We start from the raw sequence: 21,013 nt of genomic DNA on the forward strand, positions 1-21,013 counted from the left end.
TTGAGATTCCCTCCCCTTTTTTTTTACCTCTAGGCTTTCTCTCTTCATTGTTGATATGATAAATATTGCAACCAAGAGGCTGAGTTGCTATTTCACCAACCCAAATAACAACTACGTTGGAGAGAGAGTATTTCAAGATGGAGATGTACAAGCCGTGTTTGATGAGGCGATTCACGCCTCACCAAACAGCTCTATTTAGAGGGCGGTACTACCTACAAAGCAGAGTGGTACCGCCCTCAAAGAATTTTCTTGAGTGGGTGGGGCGTTTGGCGTGGGTTCCATGCCTTTTGGCATGAGTCTCACGTCAAAAAGCTGCATGATAATTTTTTTTGCATGAGTCTCACACTTTTATATTAAATATTGTATATTTATATTATATTTAGACTTACATTGATTGTAAATGAGATGTAGTTTTTTTATATATTAAATATTGTATATTATATTTAGACTTAATAAATAATTGCAAATGAATAAATTCATAGATTTATTTGTTAATAAATTATCCCTAAATTATATTAGACTTAATAAATTAAATTTATAATTTTGAAATATTATAATAAAATTTAAAAAATAAATACGAAATATATTGTAATTATAATTAAATAAATGAAATAATTAAAATTAAAAAATACAAACAAAATATATTTTACACTACTTAACAGCTAACAATAGTTAACAACAACTTTACCAAACACCTCACAACTTATTTTAGAGCTTTAAACTTAGTTTTTTTCACATCTCACAACTTATTTTAGAGCTTTAAGCTCAGTTTTTTTTTCACAACTTAACAGCTAGCGTTGAAAATCAACACAACCGTTCTGTCAAACATACACACAATGGTAGTTACTTTCAAATAGCAACCCATATAGCAACTCTATTGGAGTTGCTCTACCAGACTAACACTCCACCTCTGGACATAAAAGGTATCGTCTCTCTCAGCCCAACCCATATTTAAATGGAGGGCTTTTGTTCTCCCAAGTCATTTTTAGTCCAGAAAAGACATCTATTAGGACTAAATTTGGGGGACTTTTGGGGGTATCTAATATTTACTGTAAATGTTTAGATTTTACAATGCAATTGATTTTTAGATTTTTTTTATTTAAGGTAAAAAAAATTTTTCATGCATATCATGCAAGAAATAAAAGAAAATTACTAACAAGAGATGACTCGGTTGGTAATCGAGTAGGTAAGCATATGTGTGTCCAAGGTCCGATTTCAATGAGAGCATATTTCTCAATGATATTTAAAAAAAGAAATAAAAGAAAAACGCAACACATGACTAATATCATTATGTCAACAATATTTTATAAATAAATAAAAAATTTATTTTTTAGGTAAAAATCCAAGACATATTGGAAAAATATGTGCTTTTTTTTTTTAAATTTTCATTGAAAAAATTAAGGATTAAAATAATTAGAATTAGAGTAGTTAGTTGATTACTTGATTAAGGGTCTTTGAAACCTTAAGCAATAAGCAGAATTGATAATCCAATATATAAATACATCTATCTCCTTCCTTGAAAAGGAAATTGGAAAGCTCCCACCAACACCATCGTCGCCCTTACCTTCCCTGTAATACTGTAATCACACACTCTCAGCCTCCTCGATCCTCCCGTCGATCACTCTCCGTCTTCTTCACTGATCATTTCTTTCTCGAGAAATTCCGAGTAAGTCTCCTTGAACTCTCCACTTCTCTCTCTGTGCTCTCTGTATCTATTTATTCACATTGCATGTGAATCCGATTTTGTAATATTGAATTCCAGTTGATGGGACATAAGAAAAAGAATTTTGCTCCTCGCTCCAAACCATCACCGGCGGTGGCGGTTTCTCCGGCCGCCGATGATTCCGTCGAATCTGATAATACCATCATACTAAAGCCCAATCCCGGGACCAAGACGGCGGAGTCCTTGTCAGAAATGGACGGTTCGTCTTACTCGGCCATAAAGCTTGAATGCGAGCGAGCCCTAACTGCACTACGCCGCGGGAATCACACTAAAGCTCTCCGTCTCATGAAGGAGTCCTGCTCCCGCCACGAGAATTCCGCCCTCATTCACCGCGTCCAGGGCACTGTCTGCGTCAAGGTCGCTACTATAATCGATGAACCCTCGGTCAAGCAGCGCCACCTGCGTAACGCCATCGACTCTGCAAGAAGGGCCGTTGAGTTGTCGCCCAATTCGATTGAGTTTGGCCATTTTTACGCCAATCTGCTCTACGAGGCTGCTAATGACGGTAAGGAGTATGACGAGGTCGTCCAGGAATGTGAGCGTGCACTGGCCATTGAGAATCCGGTGGATCCTGCCAAGGAAAGTTTGCAGGAGGAGAGTCAGCAGAAGATATCAAGTACTGACATGAGGGTTGCTCATGTGCAGAGTGAACTTAGATCCTTGATTCAAAAATCTAACATTGGCTCAATTTCAACTTGGATGAAGAATCTCGGGAATGGTGAGGAGAAGTTTAGGTTGATACCCATAAGAAGAGTGGCAGAAGATCCAATAATGGAGGTTAAATTGGCACAAGCAAGGCGGCCCAATGAGATTAAGAAGGCTACAAAAACGCCTGAAGAAAGAAGGAAGGAGATTGAAGTGAGAGTGGCTGCTGCAAGGCTTCTCCAGCAGAAGTCTGAGACAGGGGGCCAGTTTCCGACTGAGGGAGATAGAAATGGTGATAAGGGAATGGAATTAGGGTCAGGGAATGGAGGACAAAGAGGAGGGAGGAGGAAGAATGCGAAGAAGAAAGGGTCTACCGCTGCAGAGAGAAGGGACTCGGTTAGATCGTATTGGAATTCTATGAGTATGGATATGAAAAGGGATTTGCTTAGAATTAGTGTTTCTGATCTCAAAGCTTACTTTAGATTGTCTAAGGATGGGTCAGCCAAGGAGGTTCTATCAGAGGCTTTGGCTTTTGTGGAGGCAAATAGAACTTGGGAGTTCTGGAGTTGCTGTCGATGCAATGAGAAGTTTACTGATTTGGAGGCTCACATGCATCATGTGATGCAGGAGCACATGGGGAACATGTTACCTAAGTTGCAGTCAGTTATACCCTCCAATATTGATAATGAGTGGATTGAGATGCTTCTAAAGTGTTCCTGGAAACCTTTAGATATTACAGCTGCAGTTGAAATGTTTCGTAACCAGTCAAAGTGCCGAAACTCTGAGCTGCTTGATGATTTCTACTCAAGTAGCCATGCCGAGGAAAGTGATGACTGCTTCAAAGATGCTTGGGATTCTACCTCTGATAAGGAGAATTTGCTGGATTGTTATAATGGTTGTGCTGTTGTGAATAATGAATGTCACAAAATCTCAAGCTTTGAGTGCAAGGAATGTGATGGAAACCAGACACCAGTGGCGCATTCCATTTTTTACGGCTGGCCAGTATCTGATGATGCAGAGCGTGCAAAGCTCCTTGAAAGAATCCATGCCTTATTTGATGTGCTTATTAGGCATAAATATCTCGCTACAAGCCATCTTAGCAAGGTGATACAATTCACCATGGACGAGCTACAGACACTTGCTTCTGGTTCTCATCTTCTGAACCATGGGGTCGGCCAAACACCTATTTGCATCTGCTTTTCGGGAGCTTCCCAGCTTAAAAAAGTCCTCAAGTTCTTGCAGGAACTATCACATTCTTGTGGTTTAAGTAGATATTCTGAGAAAAGCAGTCCTGTGGATTATGCAGATGGCAGTACTCAAAGTGTTGAAATTAAAGAGAATATTGTTCTTGATGGAGATGCATCCTTTCTTCTTCTGGATGAACATCTGCTGCGAACTGAATATCCTCCTAGTATTTGCAATGGTGTTGCCACAGATGACACTGCTGGAGCTAGTCCAGCAAACTTTGGTTGTGAAAATGGCATTGTGTCTGATGTTGATCCCTTACTTTCCTGGATATTTTCTGGCCCCTCGAGTGTGGAACAATTATCATGGTGGATGCACATAAAAGAAGAGAAAGCACAGCAGGGGATGGAAATACTGCAGATGCTTGAGAAAGAGTTTGGCCACCTCCAGAGCCTTTGTGAGAGAAAATGTGAGCATTTAAGCTATGAGGTGGCATTGCAAGCAGTGGAGGATCTATGCCTCGAACAAGGTAAGAAGAGGGAGACTTTTACAGAATTTGTTTATCAAAGCTATGACTCTGTGCTTAGGAAGCGAAGGGAAGAGCTTAGTGAGAATGAAAATGATGTTATGCTCATCGGTGGCAGTAAGTTTGAATTAGATGCTATAACAACTGTTTTGAAAGAAGCCGAAGCTATGAATCAGTTGGGATATGAGGAAACTTGTGCAGCTGTGACTTCTCAGTTATGTGACTTGGAACCGGGTGAAGATGATGCCCGGAGGACCAAAGATTATTTCCATCAAGCGGATACTTGCATTGAAGTTGCAATCCAAAGACATAAAGAACAGTTATCACTGGAGGTCAGTTTTTGATCTAGATGCACATAGTAAAACTATGAAAAAGAGATTTTGCGATTCTTGTTTACTGGTCTGATCATGCAGCTTAGCAAAATTGATGCACGGATCATGCGGAATGTTACTGGGATGCAGCAGTTGGAACTCAAGCTTGAGCCAGTTGCTGCCCATGATTATCGTTCAATACTATTGCCTCTAGTGAAATCATATATGAGGGTTAGTTTTCTATCTTGTGAACTTGAGTATTCCTTACTTTTCTGGAAGCATTAAGAATTTATTGGAGTACTTCCTCCCTTTTCCAGGCACATCTAGAGGATTTGGCTGAGAAAGATGCCACGGAGAAATCTGATGCTGCTAGAGAAGCATTCTTAGCAGAACTTGCGCTTGATTCTAAGAAGGGTGCTTGGGGAATCGATAATATGAGACAGACACAGGATAAGACAAAGGATAGGAAAAAGAACAGAGAGTTTAGGAAAATCAAGGAGTCAAAGGTTTGAACACTTTGATTTTGGTTATGTTGTTTTTACAAGGTGGCAATCAACTATATTTTTTAGGTTATCCATGGATAATGGCTATTAATTTCTTTTTCTACAGGGTGCTGGCGGTTCTGAGCAGCACATGCTTCATGATGAAACTAATGTGCGGGTGTATGTATTCACTTCTGCTATCATTATGACATCTCATATGAACTCATGTTGAGACAATGCAACCCTTTAATATTGATGTGAATATTTTGTATATTAATCAATGATACATGGTTGCTGCAGTCTAGTCGAAACTCCAGCAGCATCTGATGATGACGATCAAGATCCTGAGATTCCTGCTCCTGTGAATGATGCAGATTTGAAACGACAGGAAGAGGAATTCAGACGTAAAATTGAGCTTGAAGCAGAGGAGAGAAAACTTGAAGAAACTTTGGAATATCAAAGGCAGATAGAGAATGAGGCTAAACAGAAGCATCTTGCTGAACAATATAAGAAAATTACGCAAAAAGTCCCAGTGAAAGTGGTCGAGGGGCTACACGATTCTCACTTGGCATCTGTCACTTATGAGACAGATTTGCATGGGCAGTTGGATCCTTGTACTCAGGTAAATCATCCCTTGTTTGTTACTGGTGCTCTTCATTATTGTGAGAAACAATTTGATGCATTGTCCAGTCCGATTTCTATGGGAAATTGGATTGTTTAATTGACCACTTGAGATAATAGATCCTAAAATTTATTGTGCCAACCTTTATGGAACGGCACTTTTCCAGGACTTATCACATAACAGTGAATTTCCAAACAATTTAGAAGGCAGACATATGAATAGTGTAAAGGGTGCTGCAAGCCAACCTGGATTACAGAAAATCAGTACTAGCTGTCATACAAAATCTAAACAAGGTCAGAATTGCATAGTATGTTTTCTGAATTGGCATGGATTGGACAGCTCTATATGCTAAGATTTTAATCTTATTAATTTTGCAGGGTTACCTAATGGAGGAACTCCTGAAAATGGAGTTCTGACTTCTGAGCGATGGACTGGAAGAAAAGGCAGGCGCCAGAAGAGTACAAGCAGATCGCTCGATGGAAGGTATCAGGCAATTTCATCTGAGAAGGGAAATATTGAAGTTGGAACTTCACTCGTTGAGGGTTGCTTAAAAGAGCAAATCAACTTGCGTAATAGCGATTCTGATGTTGGTAAGTTTAGCATAGTTGCCTTGTTTAGTACCCCATTTAATACAAAGTAATGTCACTGTCTGAAGGGCTGGTTAATGGTAAAGTTGCTTTGCTTTGCCAGTTTGCACTGTGGCTCAATGGTTTTGTGGTTTACTAGATTTGGTGCATTTCAATGCACTTGAGTACTTGAAAAGGGATTTAGAGTGTGTATGATTTGAACTTATCTGGAGATGTGGGGAAACTGTCAAATGTGGTTTCTGCTGTGCCATTTTATGCTCGAAAGATGAAAGCAGAAATACTTCATCAGCTGATAGGAAGCAGAATAAATGACATTAGAAATTTAGGATACATATGGCTAGAGTTTATAGAGAATATGTAGACGTTTGGACTTCACATCTTTAGTGGAAGGCTGTTACACAGTGGGAATATTTTGGTGAAATCTTTCATTATCCTGTTGTCCATTTGTGGTAGAAGTTCAAATTTGATGTTAAACTGTTAACATCTTGGGGATAGCCAGCAGCACAGGCGGTAGATACCAGGAGTTCCTGGGTTCAATTCTCCCCCTCCCCCACCCTCATGTTGGCTTACTCTAAAAAAACTGTCAACGATTCGGAAAGCCAAGTGTGCCTTTGTTGGGATTGTTCGTGTTTGCTACAAAGTTCATCTTATCATCTGCCTACTAAATCTGCACCTCTGCACCTACTCTAGCATGCGCCAATTATTCTGTGTGCCATTTTAATGATTTTAAATTGAGTGAGAAAATGAAGATTAAAATTCGACGACTTCAGTAGTTGTTTAACAAGTAGTATTCCACCCTGTCTGAGAAAACAGTGATTCATGTCACATGATTTGATGAATGTTTTCTATTTATAGACTTTCTTATCATATCAAAACAATCTATTACCCCTGTGGATTGGTTTGGAAGTTCCCTTTTAGTGATTTGAATATCTTGCTGTATCATAAGGGTAGTTATCAATGTGGAAGTTCTTTATCAAAAAAAAAAAAGAGTGGTTATGTTTAATTTGTATTAGCTGTTATATTTTAATTAGGCTTCTTAGTAAGGTGCAATTTGTAGCCGAGGTCGTCCTGTGCTCTCTTTCTTTTCTTTCCAAAAGAAAATCAGTGTGAAATCTTGTTATTAAACTTGGAGTTTTGGTTTACCCTGAAAACGATCTCTTAGACCTCATGTCCTCCAAAAGCCAGATATATTTTCCTTTTAATTTATTTTATATTCAATTAGAAGGAGGTTCATAACATAGTGGCTATATCATATCCTGTGTATGAACAAATGCTTCTTCTGTGTTTGACAAGACATAAGTAACATTAGCATGTAATTCTTTCTTATGAAACTTTTGTGATTTTCGTCTGTAGGATGTGTGTGCAAATGCAATGTGGTAATTTTGACACTCTTTGCTTATCTAAAATACTGTCGCTATGCATTATTATTCACACCCTGTAATATTCGACACATTCTTTTTATGGCTGAACATATTGATGCATGCCTTTGTTACAAAATTTCAAGGCAATATGCTTAGTTCCATATGTAGTGGTCAATGCCCTAGAGTATGTAATGATCCTTTCATGGCTTATATCTGATCTGTGAAACAAGATATTCCTGGATTTGGAGACAATGGAACCAAGACGCTGAGACAACTACAAGCGGAGGAGGATGATGAGGAGAGGTTCCAAACTGACCTTCAACAAGCTGTACGGCAAAGCCTTGGTAAAAGTTCTATCATTTTATACCCGCCCTCCTTTTGTTCTGTGTCATCGAAGTAATTCAATTTGAGGGCATCAACCAAAGTAGATAAGTTACCTTGATATGGTGCTCTATTGCCCTGAGTTTGACTTAACGCTATACGAGTCCTGCAGTGTTTGACCGCTTTCAATAGTCAAAATGTTAATGTTATATTTTCACTGGAAGCTTAACTGCAAGAAGGTGCTTTTAACGTGTGATTAGAGTTGATACCAAATGGCCTTCAATTGTCTAGTCACTGCTGGGGTTGGTTTGGGAGAACCACATGCTGTGCATCCAGAGGCGGAAAATGATGGCCAATGTTAACCATATAATCCGGCCGGCTCTAATGAGATCCGTTATCATATAACAAGTTGTGCACAAAGATTCCCCAGTTGATATATTAGGCTTAGCCTATTGTATTGTGAGAAATATAATTCTGGCTTTATCTGGTTAAATTGCGTTTTAACTCAGGTAATCTGTAATCTGGCTAATATATTGATCAATTTATTGTCTCAAGGGAAAAAAGGAGCTTAGTAGTTTTCAGTGCAGCCTGCTTAATGGACATAAGTGGTTAAAGTTTAGTAAGGGTTGTTATTTCTTAGACATAAGTTCCTACAACCATATTGAGCTGCATTAATCCATTCCTTATCTTTGAAGAGTTTAGGAGTGCAGCTGATGTAGAACGGATTAAGAAATTTATTTCCTATAAATATTTTTGAATGGTTTAGGTATAGGGATTTGGGGAAGTAAAGTAAAATGGTGGCGGCATGGAAGTTCAGGTTACTGGAAAACTGTGGCGCTGAGAAAAGATGGGTTATTTGTCGATTTTGAGGTTAAAAAGACGATAAAACAATATGGCGATAACAGTGTAAGGCAAGGATATAGTGTTGGAAGAAAGTTTGAATGCAGAAGATAGGAAAAGAAGTAGTTGCTAACAGTACAAAATAATAATCTAGCAAGAAAAAATGAGAGGGGAAGAAGAAAGAGAGAGGACACTCCAGGCATGCATTCCTTCCAATAATTAGATACTCAAATTCCATTACCAACTCATCCCTCAAGTGGGAGAAGTATGCATATTTAATATTTATAGACTTTGGCTTTAAAATAACCAATAAAGTCCCAACATAAAAGGCTTAATAAGTAAATACTCAAGTAGAATATCTGACATGCTAAATCTAAACTAAAGACCGTTGATGGAAATATGAAACTGCATCTCTGTCCCCTGGAATAAAAGTACAGATATACCGCCAAGTTCTGTAAACTTGAATCTATTCACAGATCCAAGCTCCTCGTTCTGTGTAATCAACTCTCTAACTGTGCTCTCTTTGTTTATATATTCAGACACATACCAAGCACATCAGAAAATGCCCTTGGTTTCAATTTTGAAGGCACCGCAAATGAACTCTCTGGAAGCTAATAATTTAGGTGTTTCACCAAATGAAATCACCACTGAAAACGCAAATGGAATTGATGTGTATGGTACTGGCCTGAAGAATGAAGTCGGAGAATACAGTTGCTTTCTGAACGTTATTATTCAGGTGGATATTGTATATGAGGATTGTTTCCAATTTGACCAATTTAAAATCTTAATTCTGTGTTATAATCTGCTCTATTTTACGAATTTTATATTTATGTACTTTTATTTCCTGCATAATTTCAGTCATTGTGGCATCTAAGACAGTTTCGAGATGAGTTCTTGAGGAGATCTGCTGCCGAGCATGTTCATGTGGGAGATCCTTGTGTTGTTTGTGCTTTATATGATATTTTTACAGCTCTGAGTACTTCATCTGCTGATATACGAAGGGAACCTGTTGCCCCTACTTCTTTGAGGATAGCTCTAAGCAACTTGTATCCTGATAGTAATTTTTTCCAGGAGGTAGTTTGACATACCCAATTTGTAGGCTTTTTCTCACATGCATTTATAATTGTGCTTTTTCCTCATTTGTTTGTAAGTTATGAAGTATAATGTAAAAACAATGGAATCAACAGGCTCAAATGAATGATGCTTCTGAAGTATTGGCTGTACTTTTTGATTGTCTTCATCGATCATTTACGCCTGGTTCAAGTGTTTCTGATAATGAATCATCGGATAGTAATTGCACGGGGTGTTGGGATTGCGCAAATGATGCTTGTATAGTGCATTCTCTTTTTGGAATGGATATCTTTGAACGAATGAATTGCTGCAGCTGTGGTCTGGAGTCGAGACATCTGAAATACACTTCCTTCTTTCATAATATAAATGCAAGCGCCCTCCGTACAGTGAAGGTATGTATCATACAATAACTTGTTCCTTTTTATTAGGTTGAAGATTTGTTTTGTTTCATCCTTGTAACTTATTTTTTTTTCACAAGCAGGTTATGTTTCCCAGAAGCTCCTTTGATGAACTTTTAAATTTTGTAGACATGCATCATCAGTTAGCTTGTGATCCTGAGTCTGGTGGCTGTGGTCAGCCCAACCATATCCATCACTTTCTTTCCAATCCGCCATATGTTTTTACAACAGGTGTCTCCAATGTTTTTGATTTAGTTAACAGTGTTGCATCATTCCAAAGGAAATCTTTGTGATTATTATTTTTGTTTTGCAGTTTTGGGATGGCAAAATACATGTGAGAGTGCTGATGATATAATGGCTACATTGGCAGCCCTAAGTACTGAGATTGATATCAGTGTCCTTTATCGTGGTCTAGAACCAAAAAACATGCATAGCTTGGTTTCCGTGGTATGTTATTAAAATTCGTTACTTTGTCATTCTATCCAATAAGTTAACTTCTTGGTTTGGTTTTGGGCATTTCACATCGTTTATACCATATTCTAGCACTTCCCCTCACGTGTGAGGCCCAACACTAGGGCTACTCTGACAGGCTCTTACTTGGGGCAACAACAAACACACACAAATGCCACCCTTGGGGCAACAACAAATACACACAAAGGCCCCCACTTGGGGCACACACAAAAGCTCGCACTTGGGGCAACAACTAGTGGGAGTTTAAATTGCAAAAACTAAGGTTTGAACCCATGACCTCCGCTCTGATACCATGTTAATATTAGTTACTTTTCCATTCAACCCAATAAGTTAAGTTGTTGGTTTGAGACATTTCACATCATTTATATCATATTATAACAGTATTAGATGCACATAAAATGAAAATATGAATTTTGTGAGATTCTCTTATTCTTTATTAAGTTTGGTCTCTAAGCACAGTCTTGCACTATGAGGAAGAAATCCATATGGATTTAAATGTTGTGAAATCTTGTTTGTTGAAAACAGAAAATAAAATAAATAAATTCTGAGTATCACAAAAGCAAGAATGGTAATAAATGATACAACTTGAATTCTGATTAGTCTAGTAAAGAACATAGGTAAACAACGCCCGTGCACAACCCGTGCACAAGGCTCCTGTAATGAGGGAGGGGGATAGGTAAAATGTATGCATGCCTTAGCCCCACATGATATGTGGAGAGGTCGTTTCAAGAATTGAACCTTAGATTTCTAGGTTGCACCCTGTAATTCTACCATTGGGCCACATGTCTAGTAAATAAATATGAAACATTAAGAAGACTTTCTAGGTTTTCCATTTTCAACCCAAAATAAAGGTCTTCCATTTTTTATTTAATTTTGTCTGATTGCATATATCTGTGCATATAGTCTGTTGATGGTCAGTTAACTGAAATCTTGAAAACAACTTTTTTTTTGGTTCATGTCGGCCTTCTAGGTTTGTTACTATGGGCAACATTATCATTGCTTTGCTTTTAGTCACGAGCATGAAAAGTGGATCATGTATGACGACAAGACTGTCAAGGTAAATAAACTTTTTGTAGCAGGGCATCCTGCCTTCTTTTTATGTGCCTATTTTTTCGTCCGTTACAGTTTGCACTTGATGTCTAGGTTGTTGGTGGCTGGAACGATGTTCTTACCATGTGCCAAAGAGGGCACTTACAACCTCAAGTTCTATTCTTTGAAGCTGTAAACTAGTTTTCCGGTGGAACTATTCTGATTGTTTCTTCAATAAATACCAATGAGTTAGATGTGTCCTGGGCTTTGGTGAGGCTTGTGCATAGTGATGCATTGCACAAACACCCATGCAAAACTCAGATAGTGGAAGAAGCTCAATACATTTCTCTCATAAAGTGAGAAAAGTTTGGTAGGCAAAAGCAAAGTTGTATAGTACAAAAGCAAAAATGTTGTGATGTAGTCGAGAGTTTTTGTCGGGATAAACTGATTTCTGTAGAAGGATGATACATGAAAGAGATTGCATTTTAAATTGAAGAAAGCTGATAATAGAGGAGCGTGAAGTGTAGATTTTGGTGCTCTTGCTCTTGCAATACTTGAATATGGAATTTTCTTATATTCATGGATCCTTCCAATAAGTTGGTTTGGCTAAATAGTAGTAGTAGATCCCTGATGGTCTGGCCTGGAGGACACATATTCCTGTTTTTCTCATGACGATCATTGCCAGTTCCTGCCAGAAGCACACAAGATTTTGAGGAGAGTTTAGATAATTGGATGCAAAAATCCGTCGATGTCTTTGTTTAGTAGTAAATCTTCTTTTGAAAACAAGGTCCTTGTATAGATCACATCATGGACTTTACACCTCATTGCGCAGCTTTTGTTACTTTATATCTGGCTATAGAAATTAGAAACATTGCTGTCTACGATGTATTACTTTTTGCATCTTGTATTTATCGAAGCAGAATGTAGGTCTCTGAACTTTGCCATAAGGCCCCCATCTCTTAATACATTGTGCATTTATGTGATGTAAGAGCCTCTTTTGCCATAACTAGATGACTTGGCCTACTTATGGAACTGGGGATTATCTTTATTTTAGTTGAGAATTTTATGCTCTTGCCAAGTATTTTGGTAAATTATAAGTATTGCTGGCTTTTTTTTTTTTTTTTTGGTAAATTATAATCAGACTAATGATTGAAGATGCCGGGACCAAAGCATGTAAGCGCAATATTGAGTTAGCAAGAGATTGACTGATGGTCATTGATTGATTGCCGACAGATCAATGACTCAGATGAATAAGTAGCAAATTGTTTTGAAGCAAGAGGGATGGTCGAGAGTCACGGCCACCAAAAGGCTCACCGGAGTTGATGCACGATCGAATTAAGGAGGAACAACTACCAACAAGTAGGAGCTGTTGCCAAGTAGGAGCGCTAGGAGGAGTTTCAGAATTAAGAAACTCTCATGGAGTAAGTTTCTTCGATTTGGCCAAGTAAATCCCCGCAGTCTCCAAATAAACAAAATAGGAAGGAAGTCTACAGTTTCCCAAATCAAATAAACGGTAAGTCTCTAAAGCATCCTAAGTCAAATATGCTGGAAGTTTTCATCAGCACCCACCCTATTTACTATATAAACTCATCCTATGATTGACAAAAGTTATCTCACGGCAACAGGTTTCCTTGGGTACCGATCCAGCCGACCAAATGATTTCAGGCCTAAGTTTTTGTCACGTGCAAGGGTATAGTTATGGTACTCATCACTTAGACTTTATAACAAGCGTGATTGATTGATGGCCATTCACCACATTATTAGTGTAAGTAATCATTGGTCAAATTGTGGGATTACTGAGGTTTTTAATTGTAATTGTCCGATTGAATGATAATTAGAGTGTTTTTTTTTAATTTTATTAGCAAGTCCAACCATCTCTCTCTCACATGTTCCTTGTCTTGGATTTTTCCCTTCTTATAATCCCTTTTTGCAGACGTCAACAATTCGTTGAATCCGATTGAACTTTCGATTTTTCTCGTTTTGTATGAGGTAAAATCGAATAACACAAAAGTCTTGGATATTTAAAACAAATTTATTCAAACATATTAACACATGTTACATTTCTAATCTTCTAACACAATGGTTTCAGAAGGAAACCTAGTACGCATATACTGCAGGTACGCATGAATTCGCTCCGCATACGGGGTAGCTCATGCAGTTGCACAATCATGCCTGAAGTGAACCCATTGAGGCATAATGGAAGGCATCGGGTAACCCTCTGTCAATGCAACCTGGACGTAGTAATTATTATTTACATACCCGATAGCGATAGCAACATGTTGATACGACGGTGGTGGAGTAGATCGAAGTGAAAAATACGTGAAGCTCTGTGCAGCACTTAAAACGTGTAATATCACATTGAACTTTAAAGCAATCAAGTGACAACTTTAAAGCAATCAAGAGACCCATATCTAGCATAGTCATCCAATGCTCAATCGATGCTTCTCCATCTAATGCAAAGAAGTTTAGTGAGTTGTAAACATGAGTACACTGGTCATCACTGACAAATATTGCAACATATTGTGTCCTGAATATGTGCAACTCTTCTATTAAGTTATATCGGATAGTTGCCCATGCATATTCATGAAGACCAAGACAGACAGCTATCGCCCGAAAGCCACAATTTCCATCAAGTTTTACGTCTTGTACATACATAATGTAAGGAAGAAGTATAGGTGGAAACTGACGAACATAGACGTGTACAGAATCGTTGTAAGTAGAGGAGCAACTGTGTCTCGCTGGTTCTTGAAACTGAAAAATATCTGACTCAACAAACTCAAATGTAGTCGTATTAGCATGAGTGAATATGTCTTCCCCGCTCTTCGAGTCAGGGCCTCCAAACAAATAACTGTGTCTGCTTGGTTTCCGAGAATGAGGGGAATCAGACTCAACGAACACTAATGCAGACGGATTAGCACGAGTATTTGATGCAAATTTTTTCTTCAAGGAGGGGCATCCACAAGTGTTCGTCTTAACAACAGGTTCACGAATTAAAGTTGTTGATGGTGTGATTATCTCCCTCAACTTCTTTAAAAGACTGAATTTATCATGCCTTGGTTGCTGCTTAAACTGTTCCGTGAACACTTGCAGATCGATGTCATCGTCTTGAAGAGACACACACGGTGATAAGTCAAGTTTCCTCCAAAAATTATTTATGGAATCAATTGGTAAGGGAAGACCATCATTCAAATATATTGCTTGCTCATGCGCACATGGCAATCCATAGCTCGTACGAAGTTGACATCCGCATATGTATGAAACTTCTCCGGCATTCTTAGATCGCTCAATTCCTTCAAAATCATATGCAATGCGTGGAGTGAAACGAAACCACGTGATTCCTGGAAGTGTGGTATATTGAATTGATATTTGATGATAGTTTTGCTCTGCTCAATACTTGCTTTGATAGCTATGTCCTGTGATTGGATGACTTGATGAATAAACGACAGTGATGTCACCAAATCTGACAGTGATGACTCCAAGTATCGTTTCAACTTGGCATGCTGGCTCTCGACTCTATTAGTTGTTTGGTTTCCAAAATGAAGATATTTGTCGTTCCATGCGGATACAAACATCTCCTTATATGATGTCAATCATACATCCTTAAGATAATTAATAGTACCAGGAAAGTTTTGTAACACTAACTCAAGGTCTGCCAAATTGCACACATACGCATTCTCAGTTTTAGATTCCAGCAACATAGTCCACATTTTGTAGAATGCATTCCAAGTTTTGTTGTCTGTTATTGATGACCTGCACTTGCTCAAAATACTCCTATAGATGTGCTATCTACAAAGTAATTTCTTAGCATCAAGAAATACATGGGCAAATGCATTCATCAAGGCCAACTCTCTGTCGGTGACAATAACTCGTGGACCAGTGCATCCATCCATTGTTGATTGTAGACACCTTAAAGCCCAAGTATAATTGAACACTTTTTCTGAGTGCAGGAACACGAATGTTATGCAAAATGTCATATTAGTTGCAGTCATGCCGACAATCTCAATGAGAGGCATCCTGTACCTGTTTGTTTATGTTGCGTCCATCAATAACACGTGCGGGGATGCACGCCATCGCTCTAATGATCCTGGATGTGCGAAGAATAAATCTTCAAGCTCATTGGTTACAACATTTGTTCGACTCTCAAAAATGTATCCTTCACGTTGTAGGAATGACATGACAACTTGCATCTGGGTTTTACCGGCTTTCTCTGCAATTTGAAATTTTTGGCGTGCATTATATACAGTCTTAATGGTAGACACGCTGTCCGGATTCTGCTTCTTCAACGATGTCAAAGTCTCTTGGCTTCACATTTTTCGTAGATAGATGTACCATCCACTGGGTTTTGAAGTTAGAGAGCCGACCGGGGTATGGATGTCCCTCCATATATGTTGCAGGGGCATGATTATGTGTTCCACATACCACCCTTACCATCCAGTCATCACCTATTCGCATTTTCACCCCTTTCATCTAAAAGGACAATCAATTTTTTTTATGCCTGTAACCTTCGTGGAGGTTTTCTTACTTCTGTACATGCCACCGCGATGACATTGGAACAACAGTGTAAGACTCTTTCCGATTAGACTAGTCTCTGACCTTTTAATGACAATGATATATCCTAAACTGCGTCCAATATTTTGAATCCAATCAATAAGAGATTGGCGCGAATTGAATACCTAAAAATGTATTAATTATGTTAGAAATTAATAATTTTTTATTACAAATTGACATAATAAAACATATATTAATTGAGTTAAATATCATACCATGTCGGTGGGAAATTCCCCGACATTTTCATCCACATTTTCATTAACATTTTCGTCCAAATTTTCGTCTTTTTGTTTTATTTCGTGTCCGAGAATATCATCCTAAAAATAATAGACATTCACTTGAGCATCTGCAATTAATGAAAAAAATTTCCTAAAACAATTAAAAAGTTGTATATTTACCTGATTACTTGAACCACTTGACAATCGCAGATCATTGACCCAAATTCTCAATTGATCTAAATTCATATGTTCTACTGGTATGTATATTGCCAAGAACAATCATATATAGGTATATATAGATTAATGGTGCTAACCTTGAAGTTGTTGATGGAACTAAAGAGTTACACCCTTTTACAGATAATATATTCTCTGCAACTAAATAGTTACACACTTTAATATAGAATATATTCTCTTCAGACAGATAACACAGGACAAGACAAAACATGAGCATGATTATCACTAGGTTAGGTAAAAACCCAAGATTTTTATAAAATTCAATAATAAATACGAAACAATGCCCAAAGGCTTAAATATGTTTTGGAAACCCTAATCCAACTAAATTAAAACAGAATTAAAATAAAACATGTGAAAAAGTAAATTCCGAACTTTGACTGAAAATATGAGGCCCTAAACGAACTTGGATGGCCAAAATCCATCGAACGTCTATGCCAAGAGGCATAGAGTAAGATTTCTATCGCCGTTCCGCTTCTGACAAGGTATGGTTCACCCGAAACGGAGCTTGTCAACAATTACTAAAATACCGGCTACGTACTTTTTGTATTTTAAACTTCTTACTCTCCAATTTTATGCAGAGCCGACTAGTACGACTCTGGCGACGTAAGTGAATGTAAACACACGCTGACGGTGTTCAAATTAATACTCATCAATTATTATTTTATGACTCTCATTAATTAGTCATTAAATTGACCACCATTTTTCCAAAAATTTTGAAGAGGTGTGACTTTTAGGTATCTATCATAGGTGCTAGAGTGGGTCTAAATGAGGGCCCCACACTTTATTCATTGTACACACAGAATATATACACACTGACACACGTATAGACACTGATACATATGGGCTGAAGTGATCACATCATAGGTGCTAGGGTGGGTTTCTTTAGCAACACCCTTTCCAAAAAATTTGAAGAGGTGTGACTCTTAGGTATCTATCATAGGTGCTAGAGTGGGTCTAAATGAGAGCCCCACACTTTATGCATTGTACACATACAGAATATACACACACTGACACACGTATATACACTGATACACATGGACTAAAGTGATCACATCATAGATGCTAGGGTGGGTTTCTTTAGCAACACCCTTTCCAAAAATTTGAAGAGGTATGACTCTTAGGTATCTATCATAGGTACTAGAGGGGGTCTAAACGAGGGCCCACACTTTATGCATTGTACACACATAGAATATATACACACTAACACACGTATATACACTGATACACATGGGCTGAAGTGATCACATCATAGGTGCTAGGGTGGATTTCTTTAGCAACACCCTTTCATCAGTCTTTCAAAACAAGTTGTTGTCTTCAGGTCATCCAAAACATCCTCGAATCAAATCAAAGCCTCCAAGGCATCAAATCAATAAGACGCCTTCAAAGAGGAATTAAATGCACTTCAAATCAAAACAACGTCAATTTCAAAAACTTGATATCAATTTCAACTCAAATCAAATATATGTCAAATCCAAATTAAGTAAAATCAAATTAAAATCCAAATACAGTGAAGTCATTCTCAACCGTTAATCGGAGGATGACACATGAGAATAGCGCAAGGCAAAAGAGTGCGAATTCAATTTCAATTAAAATTTAAAATTTTCAATAATTTTGTAATTTTAAATTTTTGTAGGAATTATTGTCAGACGAAAAGTAGACTCGGAGACTTCCTCCTCATCTTGTCAATCAACTCACGCTTGCCAACCAAAATAGTTTTCAAATTCAAGTGCATCTCCAAGACTTTCAGTAGCCTAACAACATAGAAACAATTCGTGATCAAACATTTTTGTAACTCTCAATTAATCCATGACAATTCCTTCACATGCTTCATCATAAGTGGGTGAGTTGGGTTCTTCTACCCACTTGTTTATAAACCAGTCAACACGCACATTTCTTTCCAACGTAGGATCTTTAAACGGAATCCATATTAACAGGCTTAGCCCTTGGGTTTACTTGACATTGGATAAGAGCCCACCATTTAAAAAAAATAATGACTCATGAGACTAGATCCATCCTACATCAACCATTCACAATTCCCAACCAATTTTCAATATGAGATCTTTGAGTGGAGGTTTCTTTCCAACACTTCCCCTCACTCAAGATCCCCAAATATGACTCTCTTCATTGGCCTGTGTGCCCTTTTTGGGCCATTACCATATTTGTGTAGTCTCTTTGGACTTGCACCAAATATAGCCCAACTTGGACCTCAAATACAACAACCCATTGTTTCGGCCCAACAACTCTGTCACCAACTTGAATCCAACTATGGATTTGGGTCTACCCAACAAAGCCCACATCTCATAATGTTACATGTTCCACCACACCTAAAAAGTTACGAATCCTTTGGGCCTTTTGGGTCTCTCACCTAGCATCAGGCCAGGAGAAACAAGACACTTTCGTCCGTTTCGTAGAATTTAAAAATTGTGAAATAAACTAACTTATAAGTTCTTCTACGATTTTTTAATGGAACCCATATCTGTACCGCCAGTTAGATCGCATGATCACTCCATAATCACCAAATATAGATGTGTGATATTGTGTGGGTTCCAACACTCTCCTTACACAAGAGCCCATCAAATGCTCCCTAGAAGGATTGTCTATCAAATTCTCTCGAAGACAACTAAGTTACATAAATTTCCTCCATGAATTCTTTTTCCAATCATAACAGGGCTCGAATGGAGCCACCCCTCCATGTACCTAAGTAATAGTATACTTCAACTTGCAATTGCTGTAATTAGTTGAACATTGTTTTTGCAGAATCAAACACAAGAGTCTCATCAGTATTGTCCATGATGATCGGAGAGAGCTAATTGTGCGGCATCATGGTATGATTGCACAGTTTCTGAACTAAGAAAATCACCATTGATTCGAACGCTTTGATTGGACTTCGGCTCACTCGATTACCAAAACTGGGCTTTTTCTATATCGAAAAATCTCTTCGTTCAAAACCCTACAGGGTAACCTGTAATGTTGTAATCAGGAAACAAAAAACCCTTCAGTTTAACTAAACTCTCGACACTCTGAATCTATTCGTCATCATGGCTTTGTTTGAATCTCTTGTGATAAATAATTTAGGGAGCAAAAATAACACTAGAGGATTTAGCTGGAAACCTTCAAAGAAGTAAAAAAACACGGGACTCGTAGGCTTCTTAGAAAACTTCCACTATATTAATGAGATTATAAACGTCATCCGTAGATGTATCTCTCATATGATACAATGATTGTATAACTATAATTTGTGGATAATATGCCTCACAAATTGGTTCTCTTTTTTATTTTTTTCCTCATAAGCTCAGACTTGTTTTAAGAATCTCTTTCTTCTTTTTTCTTTCTCACCTATCGATACTGATACTGTTGTCCAGTATTTATATAGAAGAAAAGAATTCTCAATTTTCCTCCTCACTTGCCATGTGAACAAGTGGGGAAAAAAAGGAATGGCGTGTGGTAGAGATCTTATCAACTTAAATTAACACAAAATTAAAATGTGTTTCTTGAAAAAAAAAAATTAGACTTGCCGACACCAAGTTTGACACTACTCCAAATGGGAGTTAATGCCAACACTCCACATTCTTGGAACATTTCAATAATGTCTCTCACAAATACAATTATATGATTTTTCAGTCATGTAAACAACTTCTCCGCCGTGTCCGAAACAGACCCAACAAATGGTGACATATATAACAGAGCTCGGCGATCTTTCATGTCCAGAACAAACATTCACTTCATGAAAGAGCATCTTCTGGAGGTCTATGTTGATTCAATGCAGGACGACCTATCAAAATTAAGTTTTGAGTTCTATTTTGTGATTGAAAAAAAAAACCCACAATCAATGCTTACTATATGCGTTCTACATTGGCTGCTATTACATATTCAAGTTTATAGTTTTTTTTTTTTTTTCCAATTAGAAAACATACATACATATATACTGTCGCAAACACATGTCCTCAACAAAGAATCACAGATAATAGAACAATATACAAAAACAATTGACAAAAGTAAGAGAGAAGAGAAGAACACATGATTTACGCGGTTCGACAATTTGCCTACGTCCACGAGGTCTACTGTTGTTTTCAATATAGAAATTTCAGTAGTACATTCGGTTAGGGTTTTAACCTTATATACCAGGTACTCAGGCACCCGAAATTACAAATTATACCCCCATACAAAAATAACCAACCCACATCAGGTACTCAAACAATCACAGATAATAGAACAATATAAAGAAGCAATCAAAATGCTCGACTGGTATGCTACGCTCTTCCTCTCGCACAACTTCCCATTTCCTAGAGTTTTTAAGTGTTAAGTAATACTTCTAATATGAATCATTATTTAACACATACATACATGTCCAAAGTTGAACCAGTCTTGATGTTCATGTTCAAAGTTCAAACTAACGAAAACATTCCAACTTATTGTCAGGTCTCTCTCTCCCTTACCAATC

General features: G+C 37.8%; 2 protein-coding genes across 3 annotated transcripts; one reads left to right on the forward strand and one right to left on the reverse strand.

The window, feature by feature from the left end:
* Nucleotides 1-1,486: 1,486 nt before the first annotated feature.
* On the forward strand, nt 1,487-12,112 carry LOC119980835. 2 transcript variants are annotated; one of them, XM_038823632.1, is made up of 16 exons: nt 1,488-1,666; nt 1,763-4,411; nt 4,493-4,621; nt 4,708-4,896; nt 5,000-5,052; nt 5,173-5,494; nt 5,661-5,787; nt 5,872-6,084; nt 7,673-7,786; nt 9,143-9,339; nt 9,462-9,677; nt 9,791-10,066; nt 10,156-10,303; nt 10,386-10,519; nt 11,514-11,600; nt 11,687-12,112. In XM_038823632.1, exons 2-16 carry the CDS (start codon nt 1,766-1,768, stop codon nt 11,771-11,773), a joined length of 4,938 nt encoding a protein of 1,645 aa, XP_038679560.1. In that variant the 5' UTR covers nt 1,488-1,666; nt 1,763-1,765; the 3' UTR covers nt 11,774-12,112. The 2 variants fall into 2 exon arrangements, 1 of the variants encoding a protein (XP_038679560.1); XR_005463938.1 differs by lacking the exons at nt 11,514-11,600; nt 11,687-12,112 and having other exon boundaries at nt 1,487-1,666; nt 10,202-10,303.
* A 37-nt stretch (nt 12,113-12,149) lies between these two features.
* Nucleotides 12,150-15,643, reverse strand: LOC119980699. Its single transcript, XM_038823494.1, has 4 exons — nt 15,593-15,643; nt 14,967-15,147; nt 13,832-14,862; nt 12,150-12,260 (listed from the first exon to the last, which is right to left on the reverse strand). The coding sequence occupies exons 1-4, from the start codon at nt 15,641-15,643 to the stop codon at nt 12,150-12,152; spliced, it is 1,374 nt and encodes a 457-aa protein (XP_038679422.1).
* Nucleotides 15,644-21,013: the final 5,370 nt, after the last annotated feature.

This window comes from Tripterygium wilfordii, chromosome 16 (genome assembly GCF_013401445.1).
Source record: "Tripterygium wilfordii isolate XIE 37 chromosome 16, ASM1340144v1, whole genome shotgun sequence".
Lineage (NCBI taxonomy): Eukaryota > Viridiplantae > Streptophyta > Magnoliopsida > Celastrales > Celastraceae > Tripterygium > Tripterygium wilfordii.